Source organism: Thamnophis sirtalis, unplaced genomic scaffold (assembly GCF_051295495.1).
Source record: "Thamnophis sirtalis isolate CommonGarterSnake01/CBP01778 unplaced genomic scaffold, rThaSir2_p1.2 scaffold_1, whole genome shotgun sequence".
Classification (NCBI taxonomy): Eukaryota; Metazoa; Chordata; class Lepidosauria; order Squamata; family Natricidae; genus Thamnophis; species Thamnophis sirtalis.
In genome coordinates this window covers 34,816,082-34,831,516 of record NW_028261381.1, presented here as the reverse complement: position 1 = coordinate 34,831,516, position 15,435 = coordinate 34,816,082, and the positions used below count along the sequence as shown (strand labels likewise).

The 15,435-nt window shown below is 35.8% G+C and overlaps 1 protein-coding gene across 1 annotated transcript in view; it reads right to left on the bottom strand.

Annotated features, from left to right (window-relative positions):
- Window positions 1-15,435, bottom strand: part of NEB (nebulin) — a 221,952-nt gene that overhangs the window by 123,929 nt on the left and 82,588 nt on the right. The window contains exons 71-86 of the mRNA XM_087710553.1: window positions 15,116-15,427; window positions 14,680-14,883; window positions 13,925-14,029; window positions 13,727-13,834; window positions 12,853-13,164; window positions 11,422-11,625; window positions 10,011-10,115; window positions 9,183-9,290; window positions 8,228-8,539; window positions 7,487-7,690; window positions 6,222-6,326; window positions 5,681-5,788; window positions 2,508-2,819; window positions 1,804-2,007; window positions 506-610; window positions 225-332 (exon numbers count right to left, since the gene is read on the bottom strand). Coding sequence (XP_087566679.1) covers window positions 225-332; window positions 506-610; window positions 1,804-2,007; window positions 2,508-2,819; window positions 5,681-5,788; window positions 6,222-6,326; window positions 7,487-7,690; window positions 8,228-8,539; window positions 9,183-9,290; window positions 10,011-10,115; window positions 11,422-11,625; window positions 12,853-13,164; window positions 13,727-13,834; window positions 13,925-14,029; window positions 14,680-14,883; window positions 15,116-15,427 — 2,916 coding nt within the window. The remainder of the gene's footprint in view (window positions 1-224; window positions 333-505; window positions 611-1,803; window positions 2,008-2,507; window positions 2,820-5,680; window positions 5,789-6,221; window positions 6,327-7,486; window positions 7,691-8,227; window positions 8,540-9,182; window positions 9,291-10,010; window positions 10,116-11,421; window positions 11,626-12,852; window positions 13,165-13,726; window positions 13,835-13,924; window positions 14,030-14,679; window positions 14,884-15,115; window positions 15,428-15,435) is intronic.

Genomic DNA, 15,435 nt, shown 5'->3' with positions numbered 1-15,435 from the left:
AGCAGGGACATAATTCCTCAGAAAGAGCTACAACTATTCCCTCTGATTTTGAAATTCACAGTATGAATTCCTTCCCATATAAATCTGCTTGGGGAAATCTGAAATACTTCCTGTAATAATTTTTATGTTCAGTAGGATATAGAGTAAGTTGTGACTTGCTGTTTTTCAAAACATTTCCTTTTTAAAAAAATCATTACTATTTCTGGAGTCAAGTAGCCACTTACATCACTGGCAATAGCTCTTGAAGCCTTGGCAGCTTGAATTGGAATGGCATCAAGACGCAGGTCATAGCCATCCTTCTTTGCATCCTCCATGGCCAATCGGTACAATTTCTACAAAAAAGAAGAAAATGTTAGTTTCACTACTACAAAAAGAAAACAAAACATTCTATACCTTAGCAGAATCTTCACAGGACCCCAGACCCTGTAGGAAATGTTGCCATTGCCTGCAAATCCTTGAAGGAGACCCAGTTGGTCTAATGACTTTTACTATTTCATATACTCACCTGACTATAGTTCAATTTATTGAACTTCGCTAGAACGATTTCTGGCGTATCAGGCATGACATGGATTGTGCGTTTATCAGTATCCCAAGCTTCAGTATACAGCCTCTGCAGAACAGAATCAGAAAGAAACTTAGCACAAAATGATGGCTATTTACAAGTCCTCCATGCATCTGGCTGTTGCAGCATTGAGACTGCCTTCTGAGATCAAATTAAAAATCTAGTGAATAGAAAAGACACCACTTAGAGCAAGTATAATGTATTAATGCAGGGGTCTCCAACCTTGGCAACTTTAAGACATGTGGACATCAACTCCCAGAGTTCCTCAGCCAGCTGCATTAATGTTTAGACCTCATATTCCCCTGCATTAATGGTTAGGACTCATATTCCAGAGGAAAATCCAGATTCAATATGTTGTTCAGTCAGGACTGTGTGTGAAGTTTGACATTTGTTTTACTTCAGTTTTATCCTTCTTTTAGATTTGTTAGATAAACAGGTATCAATCACATTTTGTTCCATATCCTTGGCTTCTTACAACTTGTCAGATTTGTAAATATAACTACTAAAAGTACCAGCTGGAAATTATGGAAATTCTCATTCAAGCAAATGTAGATGGCATCAATTTATGGAAAGACAGTTTAAAGTTCTGTGCAGCAGAATAGCAATAGCAAGAGCAGTTAGACTTATATACCGCTTCATAGGGCTTTCGGCCCTCTCTAAGTGGTTTACAGAGTCAGCATATTGCCCCCAACAACAATCCGGGCCCTTCTATATGAAGGTCATAACAGTTTGTGGATGGTATATGATATAAACAGTACTTATCCCCAAGAATTAGTATCTTAAGGGCTACATTATTTCATTTAAAAAGTTATCACAAATATGTATATGGATGAGATAGAGAGTACAGAAAGCGGGGGATTGGACTACTTGACCTATAAGGTCCCTTCCAAATCTGTTAATCGGATAAGGATGAGGATGATAATAATGATAATGATAATGATTAAAATGAAAATAATAATGAAAATGATAATGATAAATGGAAATCACTGGGACTTTACATTAATTCTGACCTTTTAAATTTTATTTGGAATCACTAAATATCTTTAAATAGCTATAATAAGGTAAGGTTGTTTTATTAGCTGAAAGAAAATTCTCATGTTCATATTTCAAAGCAGCCAATATTTCAATTATGAAGTTTGAAATACAATTTTTAAATCTATGGAAAATGGGAATTATTGGACAAATTGCATTATTTTTTCAAATATTATTCAGCAAGCCAATCTTTTTTAGCTTAAATTCACCTTGTTCATGGTTTCAGCATTATGTCTGGCCAATTCCATTTCTAGAGAATCTGTCACACTGGTGAATTTGAAATTCTCTGGAGGTTGACGGTACGTCTTTTCACTCAGGATCTCTCCTGCTTTCTTAGCACGCTCAACATCCAGTGAACCAATAGGGACCCAGCCGATACCTTTCATCCACTCAAGGTCCAGTTTGTAGCAATTCTGTGAATTAAACGTTCATTAGAAAGGTAGTTTTGTATTTTTGGAAAAACAATTGGATCTAATGACATTTATGACACATTGTGTTCATGTTGATTAAAATGTAAAAAAACCATGAAACTTGAAAACCATGAAAATATCCAAGTCATGCTCAAGTTAGTCCTAATCCCAGTCTCTGATATAATAATGTGAGCATGTAGGGAAAAAACCATTTGGATTAAAATAATACCAAAAGACACTAATAATATTTGTTTCACGGTTTTCCAGAGTTTTGTATAAGTCTCTAATATACGCTTACAGAAAGAGATAAGGCCATGAACGAAGCTAAAGGGCAACCTAGTTGAAGAGTCTTACCTGCTTATCCATGCATTTGTTCCGGTTAAACAATTAAATTCCACTACTATCAATACTTTGCATTGTACATGCATGTGGCAGAAATGTGCCTGAAATATTATAGTTTCCCCTATCTCAACTTATATGATCGAAGGTGAAATTATACTCACATCACTCTGCAGATCATAAGCTTTTCTAGCGTGGATGACATCATTTTGATCTGGGAGGCATGTCCACTGGTGCAAATAATTACGGTAATCAATATCGCTGACCAGTTTCTGGCAATTCTTTGCTCCCAAGACTGACAGCATATCCACAGGACTGCTATATTTGGTCTTCAGTTTCTCAAAGACTTTCTTATATTCCCTCTCACTCTGCATCTTGGCTACATTTATAGAATGCAAGATTTTAGGATCGTCTTCTATACAACGAGCTCCAATGTGATGGCCCAGTTGCTTGCGATAACCTTCTTTGTATTTGTACTGAAATAAACACATATAGTTTAATCACATATTAAACATTACCTGGATTGCGTAATTATTAAGCATGTTTAAAAAGGGAAATTCCCATTATTATTGTAAATTCCCAAAATTATTAAATAATTTTGTGAATCTTTTTCATTGAGTTGTATCTTGATTATTAGAAAATGGAATTTCTCATTTAGTTCATAGTTGAAGGACTAATTTAACATGGTTAAACAGGCATCGGGGGAGGATCCAATGTTGCGATGATACGGACATGTAGTCTCGATGCTCCGAGACCGCAGCCAATACTTTTGCCTCTGGGTGGTCCAATCGGACCTAAACCATCCCGCAGAGATGGTGAACAGGAAGAATACGTCTTGCTGATCTCAGGGACATTGCAAAGTCTCTGATCGAGGCAAGAGAAGTTCTTCAAGCCAGCGACAAAAAATCCAGCCAAGGCTGATGAAGTCGGGGCAGCTCCAAAATGGAACGATACGGAAAGAGAAAGTATTTCCAGCTGGTGAGGAATTTTTACCATTTTAAAAAGAGACTGCCTATAAAAAACTTACAATTAATTTAAATTGGAGAACAGAAGAAATAAGCGGTGGAATTAAATTTTGAATGGTTTTGGACAGTGGGTTATCTGACTTTTTAAATGCTATCTTCATGGATGGAATTTATGCAAGCCTTTTAAAATGAATGGATTAAGTTTTCTTCTATTATTTTTCTTTTATTATTCTTTGTAACCTACGGACTAAAATCCTCCTCTTTCATTACTGTAGATGTTCTTCTAGCTCATTCAAGAATTGGACTTTTTTTAAAAAATTGAAATACAAAAAAGAAACAAAAAGAAACAAAGAAAATTGCAACAATTACGCTGCTACTCGGAAGCTGGAAGGTTTATATATTGGAAACAAAACATTCTTGTTTTTCTCACTGATTATCCTGGCTTGGCACTCCAAGGTCTTGCTGCTTGTTTATAGAGAGTGATAAGAAGAAAAGCATACAGATGTCCCTTTGAAGTATATCTTTAACCAGAGAAAAGTGAAAATAAAATGTTATTGTCAATCTATGCTTAATCTTATTAACCTTCCAAGCTAGAGCAGCAGTGTTTGTTACTTGGAGATAATGGCACAATTTCAACAGCAGAGAGAAACTTTAAGTTTGCAAAAGATATTTTCAGAAATACAGAAATTATCAAATACATATGAGAGGATAGAGAAGAAGCGGGAAGACTTAGAGCATCTAACAGCAAAATATGATGAAGAAGTTAAGGATGTTTATCAAGTGGAAAAAGTGGTGGTTAAAACCCTAAAAATCGAAGAGGAAAATGAATATAAAGAAATTAAATTTGCTGATATTTATGGTGATTGGTTTGTCTCTGAAAATGGAAAGTAGAATACTGAAAGAGGAGCTAAATGGAGGGGAAATCTATCCCAGATGGCAAGATACAGAAGAAGAAAATACAAAAGCATTTATGGATTTAAAGAGAGAAATTTTATTAGCAATATCATTAATAACACTACTGACAATCAAAGATAAGCTGATTAAGGAAACAGAAGAAGGGCATCGAAATTACATGAGAGATTTTATAAGCAAGGAGTTGCTAAGAGGAATCCATACAAAGTTGATTAAGGAGATGATTAGAGGACTGACACCACAAATGGCAGAATATATGAGACTGTTTTGCTACTGGAAAGATACAGATTGATAGATGGAAGAGTACAATTTAAAACTAGTTAAACTTAGTGAAATTTAGTGACAATAGATATAGTTAAATAAATAATTGATAATGTTACTAATGTATACAATGTGTAGTGTTATGATAAGTAATAATTGGGTATGAATATTGAATGGTACCCATGAAAGGAATATTAGAAATCCTTTTGGATTATATATAAAGGTTAATAAAAAAGAACTAAGAGATGCAGTTAAGGTCTTGATTATTAGGGGGGAAATGTTATGATACAGGATATAGTTAAATAAAGGAGGGATAAGGATAACAACGTATATATAGATATGGGTACAACATAAGGAAACTGTGTGTAAATTGTAAACAGTGATTTGGAAAGGAGGATTAGAAAATTTTTGTTATTAAATATTATGGATGTTTAGCTAGAAAAGGACATAAGGATTCAATGTTAATGGAGGATTTTAGAAATAGTAAATGAAATGCCAGTATGTGGTTATATATTAAATCTTGGTATATTTTATGATGAAGGATGTTTAAACAATTATAGTCAAATGAAAATGGAGGTATGATGATGGTAACATGTATAAATATCTGAGTTAAAATACTTGAGTTAATATAAATTATGTTTGTTGACTATGGAAGAGATGCATGAAAGTCTTTTTGTAACCAACTGATACACTTTCTACAGTATGTAAAGAAGGATGTGTTGTGTTTGTTTTGAAAATTAAAAATCAAAATAAATATTTATTTTTTAAAAAAATAAACAGGCATCATCATCCTCTCTAAAAGCCTGGGTGAAGTACCAAATCTTTAAGGACCTCCAAAATCTAGTAGGATTGGAGATGTTCAAATATCAGGGGAATCATTTTCCAGAGGGCAGGTTCTACTTCCAGGATCCCAATAAATGGCATTGCTAAATCAATGGAACCAGGAGTGCATCAACCCTACCAGATAAAACTGCTTGGACAGATACTATGGGAATCAGATGGTTCCTCAAGTAACCAGACCCTATGCCATGTATGGCTTTATAGATAGCAACCAGCAGCTTAAATTGCACCAAGTGATTTGCTGTTTTTTTCAAAAAGTGTACTTTAAAAATCACTGATATTTATGGAGCCAAGCAGCTGGTTTTCAAAACATTTTCTTTAAAAATCATTGCTATTAATGGACTCAGGTAGACACTTACATCACTGGCAATAGCTCTTGAAGCCTTGGCAGCTTGAATTGGGATGGCATCAAGACGCAGGTCATAGCCATCCTTCTTTGCATCCTCCATGGCCAATCGGTACAATTTCTGTAAAAAAGAAATGTTTGGTTTTAGTGCAATGCAGGGGTTTTTTTGTCCTGCTACACTTGGAAATAAAGAAAACATCCTACACCTTAACAGATATCTTAGATGGAAGTTCTGGTGCAAGTTAGGAAACTGGATTCCCACACAATCTAATTAAGACTCCAAGCCAGAGGTGGCTACTACCGGTTCGGACCAGTTTGGCCAATTCTCTCGGTGGCGCCATAGGTGGCACCATCTTGTTTTTGGTACATTTTTTTAGTACTGCACATGTGTAGACATGTGTGAAGCGTGTGCGCAGCCCATCCCTGAGCAAACTGGCAGTAGCAGTAGCCGGAATCCACTCCTGCCCCAAGCCTTGCAGTAAATGTTGCCATTGCTTGCAAGTCCTTGAAAGAGACCTAGTCTTCTAGTGTCTCTTATTCATCCTTATACTCACCTGGCTATAGTTTAATTTGTTGGACTTCGCGAGGACAATTTCCGGCGTATCAGGCATAACATGGATTGTGAGTTTATCACTATCCCAAGCTTTAGTATACAGCCTCTGCAGAACAGAGTCAGAAAGAGAGTTAGCACAAAGTGATGGTTATTTATTAGTCTTCTAACTATTTATGCTATTTTCCTTTGCAATTAAATTTAAAAATTTGCAAAAAATTAAATTCATTATTTTGTCACCGTACATTGTATAATTTTGTAGGAAAATAATACCAGGTCTTATACTAATTTTTGCTCCAAAAGATGCATTAGGTTTTATTTTCAGGGAAATATGGTAAGTACTTCTGTCTATTGACAATCTTAACTGGGGCTTATTTGGGGATAGGGGTTAAATTATGAGAATCTTGAATCATGCTATGGCTTATTTTCCGGTTAGGTCTTATTTGGGGGGAAATACAGTATTATAGGAGGAATGGGGTGGTTCAGTGACTAAGATGCTAAACTTGTTGATCAGAAAGGTCGGCAGTTCAACGGTTCAAATCCCTATTTCCTTGTAACGGAGTGAGCTCCCGTTACTTGTCCCAACTTCTGCCAACCTAGCAGTTCGAAAGGATGTAAAAAACACAAGTGGAAAAATAGGGACCACCTTTGGTGGGAAGATAACAGTCTTCCGTGCGCCTTCGGTGTTTAGTCATGCCGGCCACATGACCACGGAGATGTCTTTGGACAGCACTGGTTCTTCAACTTAGAAATGGAGATGAGCACCGCCCCCTAGAGTTGGGAACGACTAGCACATATATGCGAAGGGAACCATTATGCTATTATATCTTAGGAAAACCTGTGTTTAATTAAGAATTAATTATATTATTCTTTTAATCAGTTGTGATTCAAAGACACTAGGTTCATTGTAATCCCTGAGATTTACAAATTAATCTCATAATTAATATCTTGTCTGAAAACTCTGGAAATTGACATCCAAACAAAATAGGAAGTTAAAAACACCAGGAAGGTGTTTCTTTGTAGCAGAAAACTATATAAAAGTCATAACCATCTTATGCTTCATGTGCAATATAAACTGTCTACTTTGTCCAGCAAGAATTAATACTTTTATAGTCATATTATTTTATTTACCTAATTACAGAAGAAAAATCTGTGGTACTGGAAAAAACCTGAGGGTAATTTTGACTCTGAATTGTATTTAGAATCACACCAAAGACTATTTGCAATGATTATAAAAGCTAATTTGCCAGTTGCGTAGCCAGAATTCACCTTGTTCATGGTTTCAGCATTATGCCTGGCCAATTCCATTTCTAGAGAATCTGTCACACTGGTGAATTTGAAATTCTCTGGAGGTTGACGGTACGTCTTTTCACTCAGGATCTCTCCTGCTTTCTTAGCACGCTCAACATCCAGTGAACCAATAGGGACCCAGCCGATGCCTTTTATCCACTCAAGGTCTGTTTTGTAGCAATTCTGTGAAGTAAAAATTTATTAGAAAGGTATTTTGTACTTTCTGGAAAAACAATTGAATCTAATGACACTTATGGCACATTATATTTCTGCTAATGAGAGAAATGTAAAAAAAAACAAAAAACCTTGAAAACCATGAAAAAGGTGCAAGATATAATTCATTTTCAGGAGATTCCTTATCCAGTAAAATAATGTCCCCTGTTCTGGATAAAACTCAAGCATATGTCCCATGAGTATGTGAAGAAGATTATCATTTGGGATAAAACAACATCAAAAGTTTAGAAGACACTAATAACACTTGTTTCATGGTTCTACAGTGTCATGTTTAACTCTCTAATGTGCACCTTCAGAAAAACAAAAGACCCTGGAGTAATACATCAGACTAGGTGAAGAGTCATCCCAGTTCATCCATATAACAATATGGGTTAAACAATTAAATGCCACTACTATCGGTATTTTGTACACGTGGCAGAAATGTGCCAGAGACACTGTGATCGCCCCTCTTTCAACTGGTATGGTCCAAAACAAAATTATACTCACATCGCTCTGCAAATCATAAACTTTCCTAGCATGGATGACATCATTCTGGTCTGGTAGACATGTCCACTGGTGCAAGTAATTGCGATAATCAATCTCGCTGACCAGTTTCTGGCAATTCTTGGCCCCCAAGATCGACAACGTATCCACAGGGGTGCTATATTTGGTCTTCCCTGTCTCAAAGTCTTTCTTGTATTCCCTCTCACTTTGCATCTTGGCTACATTTATAGAATGCAACATTTTAGGATCATCTTCCACACTACGAGCCCCAATGTGATGGCCCAGTTGCTTGCGATAACCTTCTTTGTATTTATACTGAAATAAACGGACAAGCATACAGTAAGACATATTTTTATGTTTCTTTTTGGTGCCTGAACTATAATGGCAAAGTTAAAATTTGCAAAGTTAAGCTATTCAACATTATTGCCAATATTAACTCCTTGAAGAACTGCAACTGACAGTTTATAATCAAATATTAAAAGATACTTCAAATTAAAGGATATAATGCTAGAAAGGTTGCCCCTTTTTTGCCTGAAGTTAAAATCTGTTCCATTTGGCTGAGAAGCTAATTCTATAGCTCTGTAGGAACTACACTTTGTTTCACTAACCAAGAAAATTTGGCATCTAATAGCTTCCAAAACTAGCATGAACTGACATAACTCCTGTTCCTTTGGAGAAACTTTCCATTTTAAAAAAAATCTGTGACCAATCTGTTCATAAGCTCTATTGAGACATTCAGCTAAACTGAGGTGGCTGAGCTTAGCCAGGCTGCTTTTTAAGCCAGGCTGCTTTTTAAGAGTTCCTATCAGAGACAGAATGTTTTCTTAATTGCAATACTCTCTGATTTTAAGTTTTGAACTGCAGGTTTATTTTAAGTTCCTCAGGGTAGGAAATTCACATTTTTTAAAACAAAAACTACTGAAGAACTCATTTTTCTCCCACAAAAATAAAGACTTACATCACTAGCAATAATTCTGGATGCCTTGGCAGCCTGAATTGAAATTGCATCGATTCGCAAGTCGTACCCCTTCTTCTTTGCCTCTTCCAAGGAAAGTTTATATAAACTCTTTATAAAAAGAGAAAAAGAAAATGTTAATATTTATAGTTCTTACCTATCGATAAATAATTCCATAATAGAGGGAGACAGACTGAGTCTAACAATCAATGTAAAAATCTAGCAATTTTTACTAAATAACTTCTTCAAAATTATTTTAGTAAGAAAGGAAACCAGGAATGTTTAGTTCAGATATAAAACACCAAAGTATGTCATCACTCTCCTTGCCTGTGCATTAGACATTACAACTTAACAGTAATTTTTGGGACTGAGGTTCATGCCCATAGCTTTAGTAGATCATACACTGTGTATGCTCTTTTAGACTACTAGTGAGAACAAATATTGGAACTATGACATGGATTCCCACGGACCTTTCTCTCTTCCCCCACCACATCTGTCCTTTCTTACTAGCCTTTCTCCCTCTGCCCTCAGTCCTGTACCCTACTTGCAACTAATGATCCACTCTTCCTCAGAGATCAGTTATCTTCTCCCAGAGAACCATCTTCATGTAGAGCAGGGGTGTCCAAACTTTTTGCAAAGAGGGCCTGATTTGGTAAGGTGAAAATGTGTGGGGCTGACCATTCCTTGAACCATTAACATTAAATGCAAATGAACTATTTTATGAAAGACTAAGCAAATAACTCTGGCGGGGAAAAGAGGCCGCGGGCTGCTCGAAATGGGAAAACAGGCTGCAATTGGTCCCGGGGCTGGACTTCAATCCAATGACCTCACCTCACTGTAGTTGATCTTGTTCTGTCTTGCTAAAGTGATTTCAGGGGTATCAGGCATTATGTGAATTTCTGTCTTGTCTTTATTCCAAGCTTCAGTGTACAATCGCTGTGAAAAGAGGACAAGGAAGAAAATAAAACAGGCATTGGAATGAAATCAACTTGGGTTCTTCTCTAATCCCATTGTTTTGCTCTGAAAGCTCAAGTAGAAATATCATCACCAAGCAGGGCTTCTCAGAGGATGTCAAAAAAAAAAAGTCAAGATGACAGCCCCAATGTGCAATCAAAATCCTGCCTCTTTCTGTGTACCCTGCATGAGCAATGCAATGTCTGAACTTCTGAAGGCAACTTCAGCTTGCCTTCAGAAGTTGTGGGTGCTTCAGAAGTGGTATTCAGCTGGTTCTCTCCAGTTCAGACGAACCGGTAGCAGTGCTCACATTTGCGAACCAATAGGGAAGATAAGAGAATCCCACTGCTGGGGTGCTTCATCACTGAAGACTTTCAAGATGAGACTGGACAGCCACATCAGAAATGGTATAGAGCAGAGGTCCCCAAACTTAGCAACTTTAAGACTTGTGGACTTCAAGTCCCAAAATTCTCCAGCCAGAATGGGAGTTGAAGTGCACAAGTCTTAAAGTTGCCAGGTTTGGGGACCTCTGGTATAGAGTCTCCTGCTTGAGTAGGAGATCAGGTTGGATGACCTACAAGGTCCCTTCCAACTCTGTTATTCTAAATTCTAAGTTCTAATGCATACAAAAAAAGGCAAGTTTGCCGTCCCACAGTTGCGGCTGTCATCTTTCACACATCCTTCATCCCATTTCACAGTTCTGTGTTGATAATTAGTGCAGATTACATCAGAAAGCATTTCTTAGTTCTAAAGTCTATCAAAGAAAAATGAGGCAGTACATTATTGATTTTATAAAGACATTTAGCCATTAACAGCATAAAAGTCTTGCATTTAACAAATGCTGTGCCTGTCGGATTTCATATGTCTTGAAATATGATACTTCTTTAAGACTAGTTTGATGTATTTGCAGTATTGCTTAAATAGAAGCATTGCAGGTTTTTAGTAATAAGGACTTAAATAAACTATTCTTTTAATTCTAGTATCAAATAAAAAAATTCTAGGATCGAAAGGATGCAGTAGTCCCTTTACGTTCAAAAATATTCTTTATAGAAAAAAGAATGACAAATACATGTGAATAATATTCATAGTAGAATGATAAATGCATATGAATAATATGCATATTATTTAATTATATGCAATTAAAGTATTACAAATAATATTTATATTAAACAAAAGGCGGGTACAAAGTTTAAAACTGCCATATTAATTATTACATTCAATCGCTTAAGCTTCTTGCACAAATGTCATTTTAATAGTTACATATTTAAATCAAGCCATCGGTGCTCACCTTATTCATATTTTCTGCATTATGCTTGGCCAAAAGTATTTCTAGAGAATCTGTCACACTCGTAAACTTGAATTTGTCTGGAGGCTGACGATACAACTTTTCACTTAGGATTTCTCCAGCTTTCTTGACTTTTTCATTCTCCAAGGAACCAATAGGGACCCACCCAATGCCTTTCAACCATTGAAGATCAGTCTTGTAGTAATTCTGTGAAGCAGAACATTAAAAAGGGCACTTAGACAAAACTGAAGGTTTAACAGCCCAAAGTTTTGTCTTTGATCCTATGCGCTACACCAAGTTCATTGGCCTTATAATTTTTATGGTCCCCAATTAAGTGCGTTAATAATTGAATTTTATTTCTTCTCTTTTAAGATAGCTTATAAATTGAAACTCACTACTGTGTATGTTAACACAACAGCTATGTTTATACTTCCTTTAAAATACATCCCATCACCTCCTCACAACCTTGTAATGACAAATGTCTTTAATAATAATACTTCATTTATGTATTTATAACACTAACCTTATGTTAGACTTTTGATCCCAACTGTGTTAGGCTGATGTTCAGATTTGAAACATTGAGACAATGTTGTAATCACACACAGTTACTACTGTGAATGTCTTTTGACATCAAAGCAAAAGAAAAATAGCCACGAAAGAAAAATTCCCTCTCTTAAATTGCAAATTGATCAGATACTCTGAAGCATTTTTGGAAAGCATGTTTCTCTCCACTAGCGTCTCATTATTTTTAAACTTAAATAATGTGTTTTTAGTACAAATGTTAAAAGAATCAGGGAACCTTGCAGCATATGCCAGGTGTCATGTTGGGGGCCCTAGTTAGACTCTTCCATATTTCCATATGAAAGGTTAAAAAAAAGGTAAATGTTTTCCCTGCCAGCCATTTCCAACTTTAGGGGAAGATGCTCATCTCCAATTTAAAGCCAAAGAGCCAGCATTGTCTGAAGATGCCTCCATTGTCATATGACTGGCATGAATATACACTGAAGGAACATGGAACCCTGTTACTTTCCCACCAAAGTGGTGCCTATTAGTCTGCTTGCATTTACATGCTTTCAAACTGCTAGGTTGGTAAGATGGGGCAAGTAATAGAAGCTCACTCCCTCATGCAGTATTTAGCCTGGAACTTCCAACTTTCCAGTCAATAAGCCCAGCATCTTAACCACTTGGATACTGCACACCCTTAATGTTAAGGTTCTATTAATTTTCTGACTTCAATTTAAGTAATATCAAAAGTCAGTAAAGGGACTGAATTTTGGAAGTACAAATATTACTGAGTGCTTCTTCATGTATTTTTAGAAATATTTTCCAACGTAACCATATTTTAATGAACCAATTCTTGGTGACTTTTCCAAAACTCAAGAAATTTGTTCTCACAAATCAGTTCCAGTGAAGTTAAAAACCATCACAACTTACGTCACTCTGCAGTTCATAGGCCTTCCTGGCATGGATGACATCATTTTGGTCTGGGAGGCATGTCCATTGGTGCAAATAATTACGGTAGTCAATATCGCTGACTAGCTTCTGGCAATTCTTTGCTCCCAAGACTGACAGCATATCTACAGGACTGCTGTATTTGGTCTTCAGCTTCTCAAAAACTTTCTTGTATTCCCTCTCACTCTGCATCTTGGCCACATTTATAGAATGCAACATTTTGGGATCGTCTTCTATACTACGAGCTCCAATATGATGGCCGAGTTGCTTGCGATAACCTTCTTTGTACTTGTACTGTTGATAACAATAACAAGAAGTTTAAAACATAATGTTTACTTACCTTGGGTCCCCTAAGATCTAGAAGAGTTTAAATCAAGTATTGTAATATCTACAATGTCATACAAACCACTTATATTTTTATATGTGGATTTGGATTCATGTTTACTATTTCAATCTTTGATAAATTTACAAGGAGAAAATATAATTAATTCCAATGTTTTATACCTTCATTTCATTGCCTAGGTTGCTATTACTAGTCTCTAATATATATCCACAGAGAGAGAATGAAAAATCATGGAGTAATTGAATCAGGGCAGTGAAGATATGCTCCATTTATCTTTGTAGTTATTTTGGCTGAAAAATTAAATTTCTACACTATCAATACTTCCAAGGAAAACTATTTATGATAGTCCATTTAAATATATCCTGAACACTTATAGCAGTCGCAAAAAATTAGCATAATCAACCAAGCCTCAAAAGAATCCAATTCTTGCTGTAAAGGAAAAGTCTAAAATTATAAGTAACATTGCAATCAGATAAAAATCTGTGATTTGTGTCATATCATGTAATTACATACCTCACTTGCAATATCTCTGGATGCTTTAGCAGCCTTGATAGGAATTGCATCTATCCGAAGATCACACCCTTTCTTCTTGGCCTCTTCCAATGACAGTTTGTACAGTTTCTAAATGGATGACAAGTATTGCTTTAGTGTTTTTGAGGGCATTTTTTCCCCATCCCTTCTCATAGGTTTGACAAACATAAATCCACTTACATCACTGTAGTTGATTTTGTTCTGTTGTGACAGTAGAATTTCAGGTGTATCAGGCATAATATGAATGCTGGTTTTATCTTTATTCCAAGCATCAACATATGTACGCTTAAAAAAAGCACAATAAAATAATCAATATAATGGCTATTAAAACTGAAATATATTCTAATTATGTGTTGTGGATGGAAATTATGAAACCCATTTTATATTGTTAATACCATCATTATAATTACAGAATACAGAAAGCAGTCAAGAATATACGATTGTGTTAGATCCAAAAATTGATGAGAAAGTATTACTTAATTTTTAACTTATTCATTTTTAAATCCAGAGTTGGAAATAAGATGAATATAAATAGATTCAATATTTGTGACAATCTTGTTGCATAAATAAAAACCTAATCTCTTTAGCAAGGAATTTCTTCATCAAGAATTAATCAATAATGTATTTGATAGGTTTCCAAGGCCATTTCTGATGAGTTCTACTAAGCTCTTATACTGTTCTAGAGAACATATTTTGGCCTAAGATGAGGAATGCTTTGCTGTGTCTTCTGAACTTTCTCTTCAATTCTAAAGAGCAAATGGAAGTCAATGATGCATCTTTAAGGTGTATTATATACTGATATGCATCTTTAAAACTTCAGTAGAACAAGTTTATAACTTACTTTGCAATCTTATTACAGAAAATATTATTCTATCAAAGTGTAGGGTGTCTCTCTGTGTGTATGTATTTAAGAAAGGATCATAGACAAAACTTACCTGATTCATAATTTCAGAGTTATGTTTTGCCAAAGCCATAGGTAAGGAATCAATAGGGCTGGTAAAAGCAAAAGTGTCAGGGTGCTGCCTATATCTATGGTCACTCAAGATCTCAGAAGCTCTCTTATTCTTCTCGGCTTCCAGAGAACCACTAGGAGACCAGCCAACACCTCTGAGCCACTCAAGGTCTGATTTATAATTAATCTGAAGGAAGGAAAAGTTATTAGTTTTTCTGTTTTATTATTCAACATTTTATGAATGTTACTGTTTCTTAAAACATCTCTAAATCTTGAGAAACAATGTAACAGTGAAACTCATTCAAACAAACTGAGTGATTCATAATGTTTTTTCTTAGAGCACAGCTAACACTGAGCAGAAGAAGGTGGTTAGCTTAAGCATGGCTTTACGTTTGCAAAGTTGCTAAAATGCCACTTACATCACTTTGAAGATCATACGTTTTCCTGGCATGGATGACATCATTTTGATCTGGGAGGCATGTCCACTGGTGCAAATAATTACGGTAATCGATATCGCTGACCAGTTTCTGGCAATTCTTTGCTCCCAAGACTGACAGCATATCTACAGGACTGCTGTATTTGGTCTTCAGCTTCTCAAAAACTTTCTTGTATTCCCTCTCACTCTGCATCTTGGCTACATTTATAGAATGCAACATTTTAGGATCATCTTCTATACTACGAGCTCCAATGTGGTGACCAAGCTGCTTACGGTATGCCTCTTTGTATTTGTACTATACAG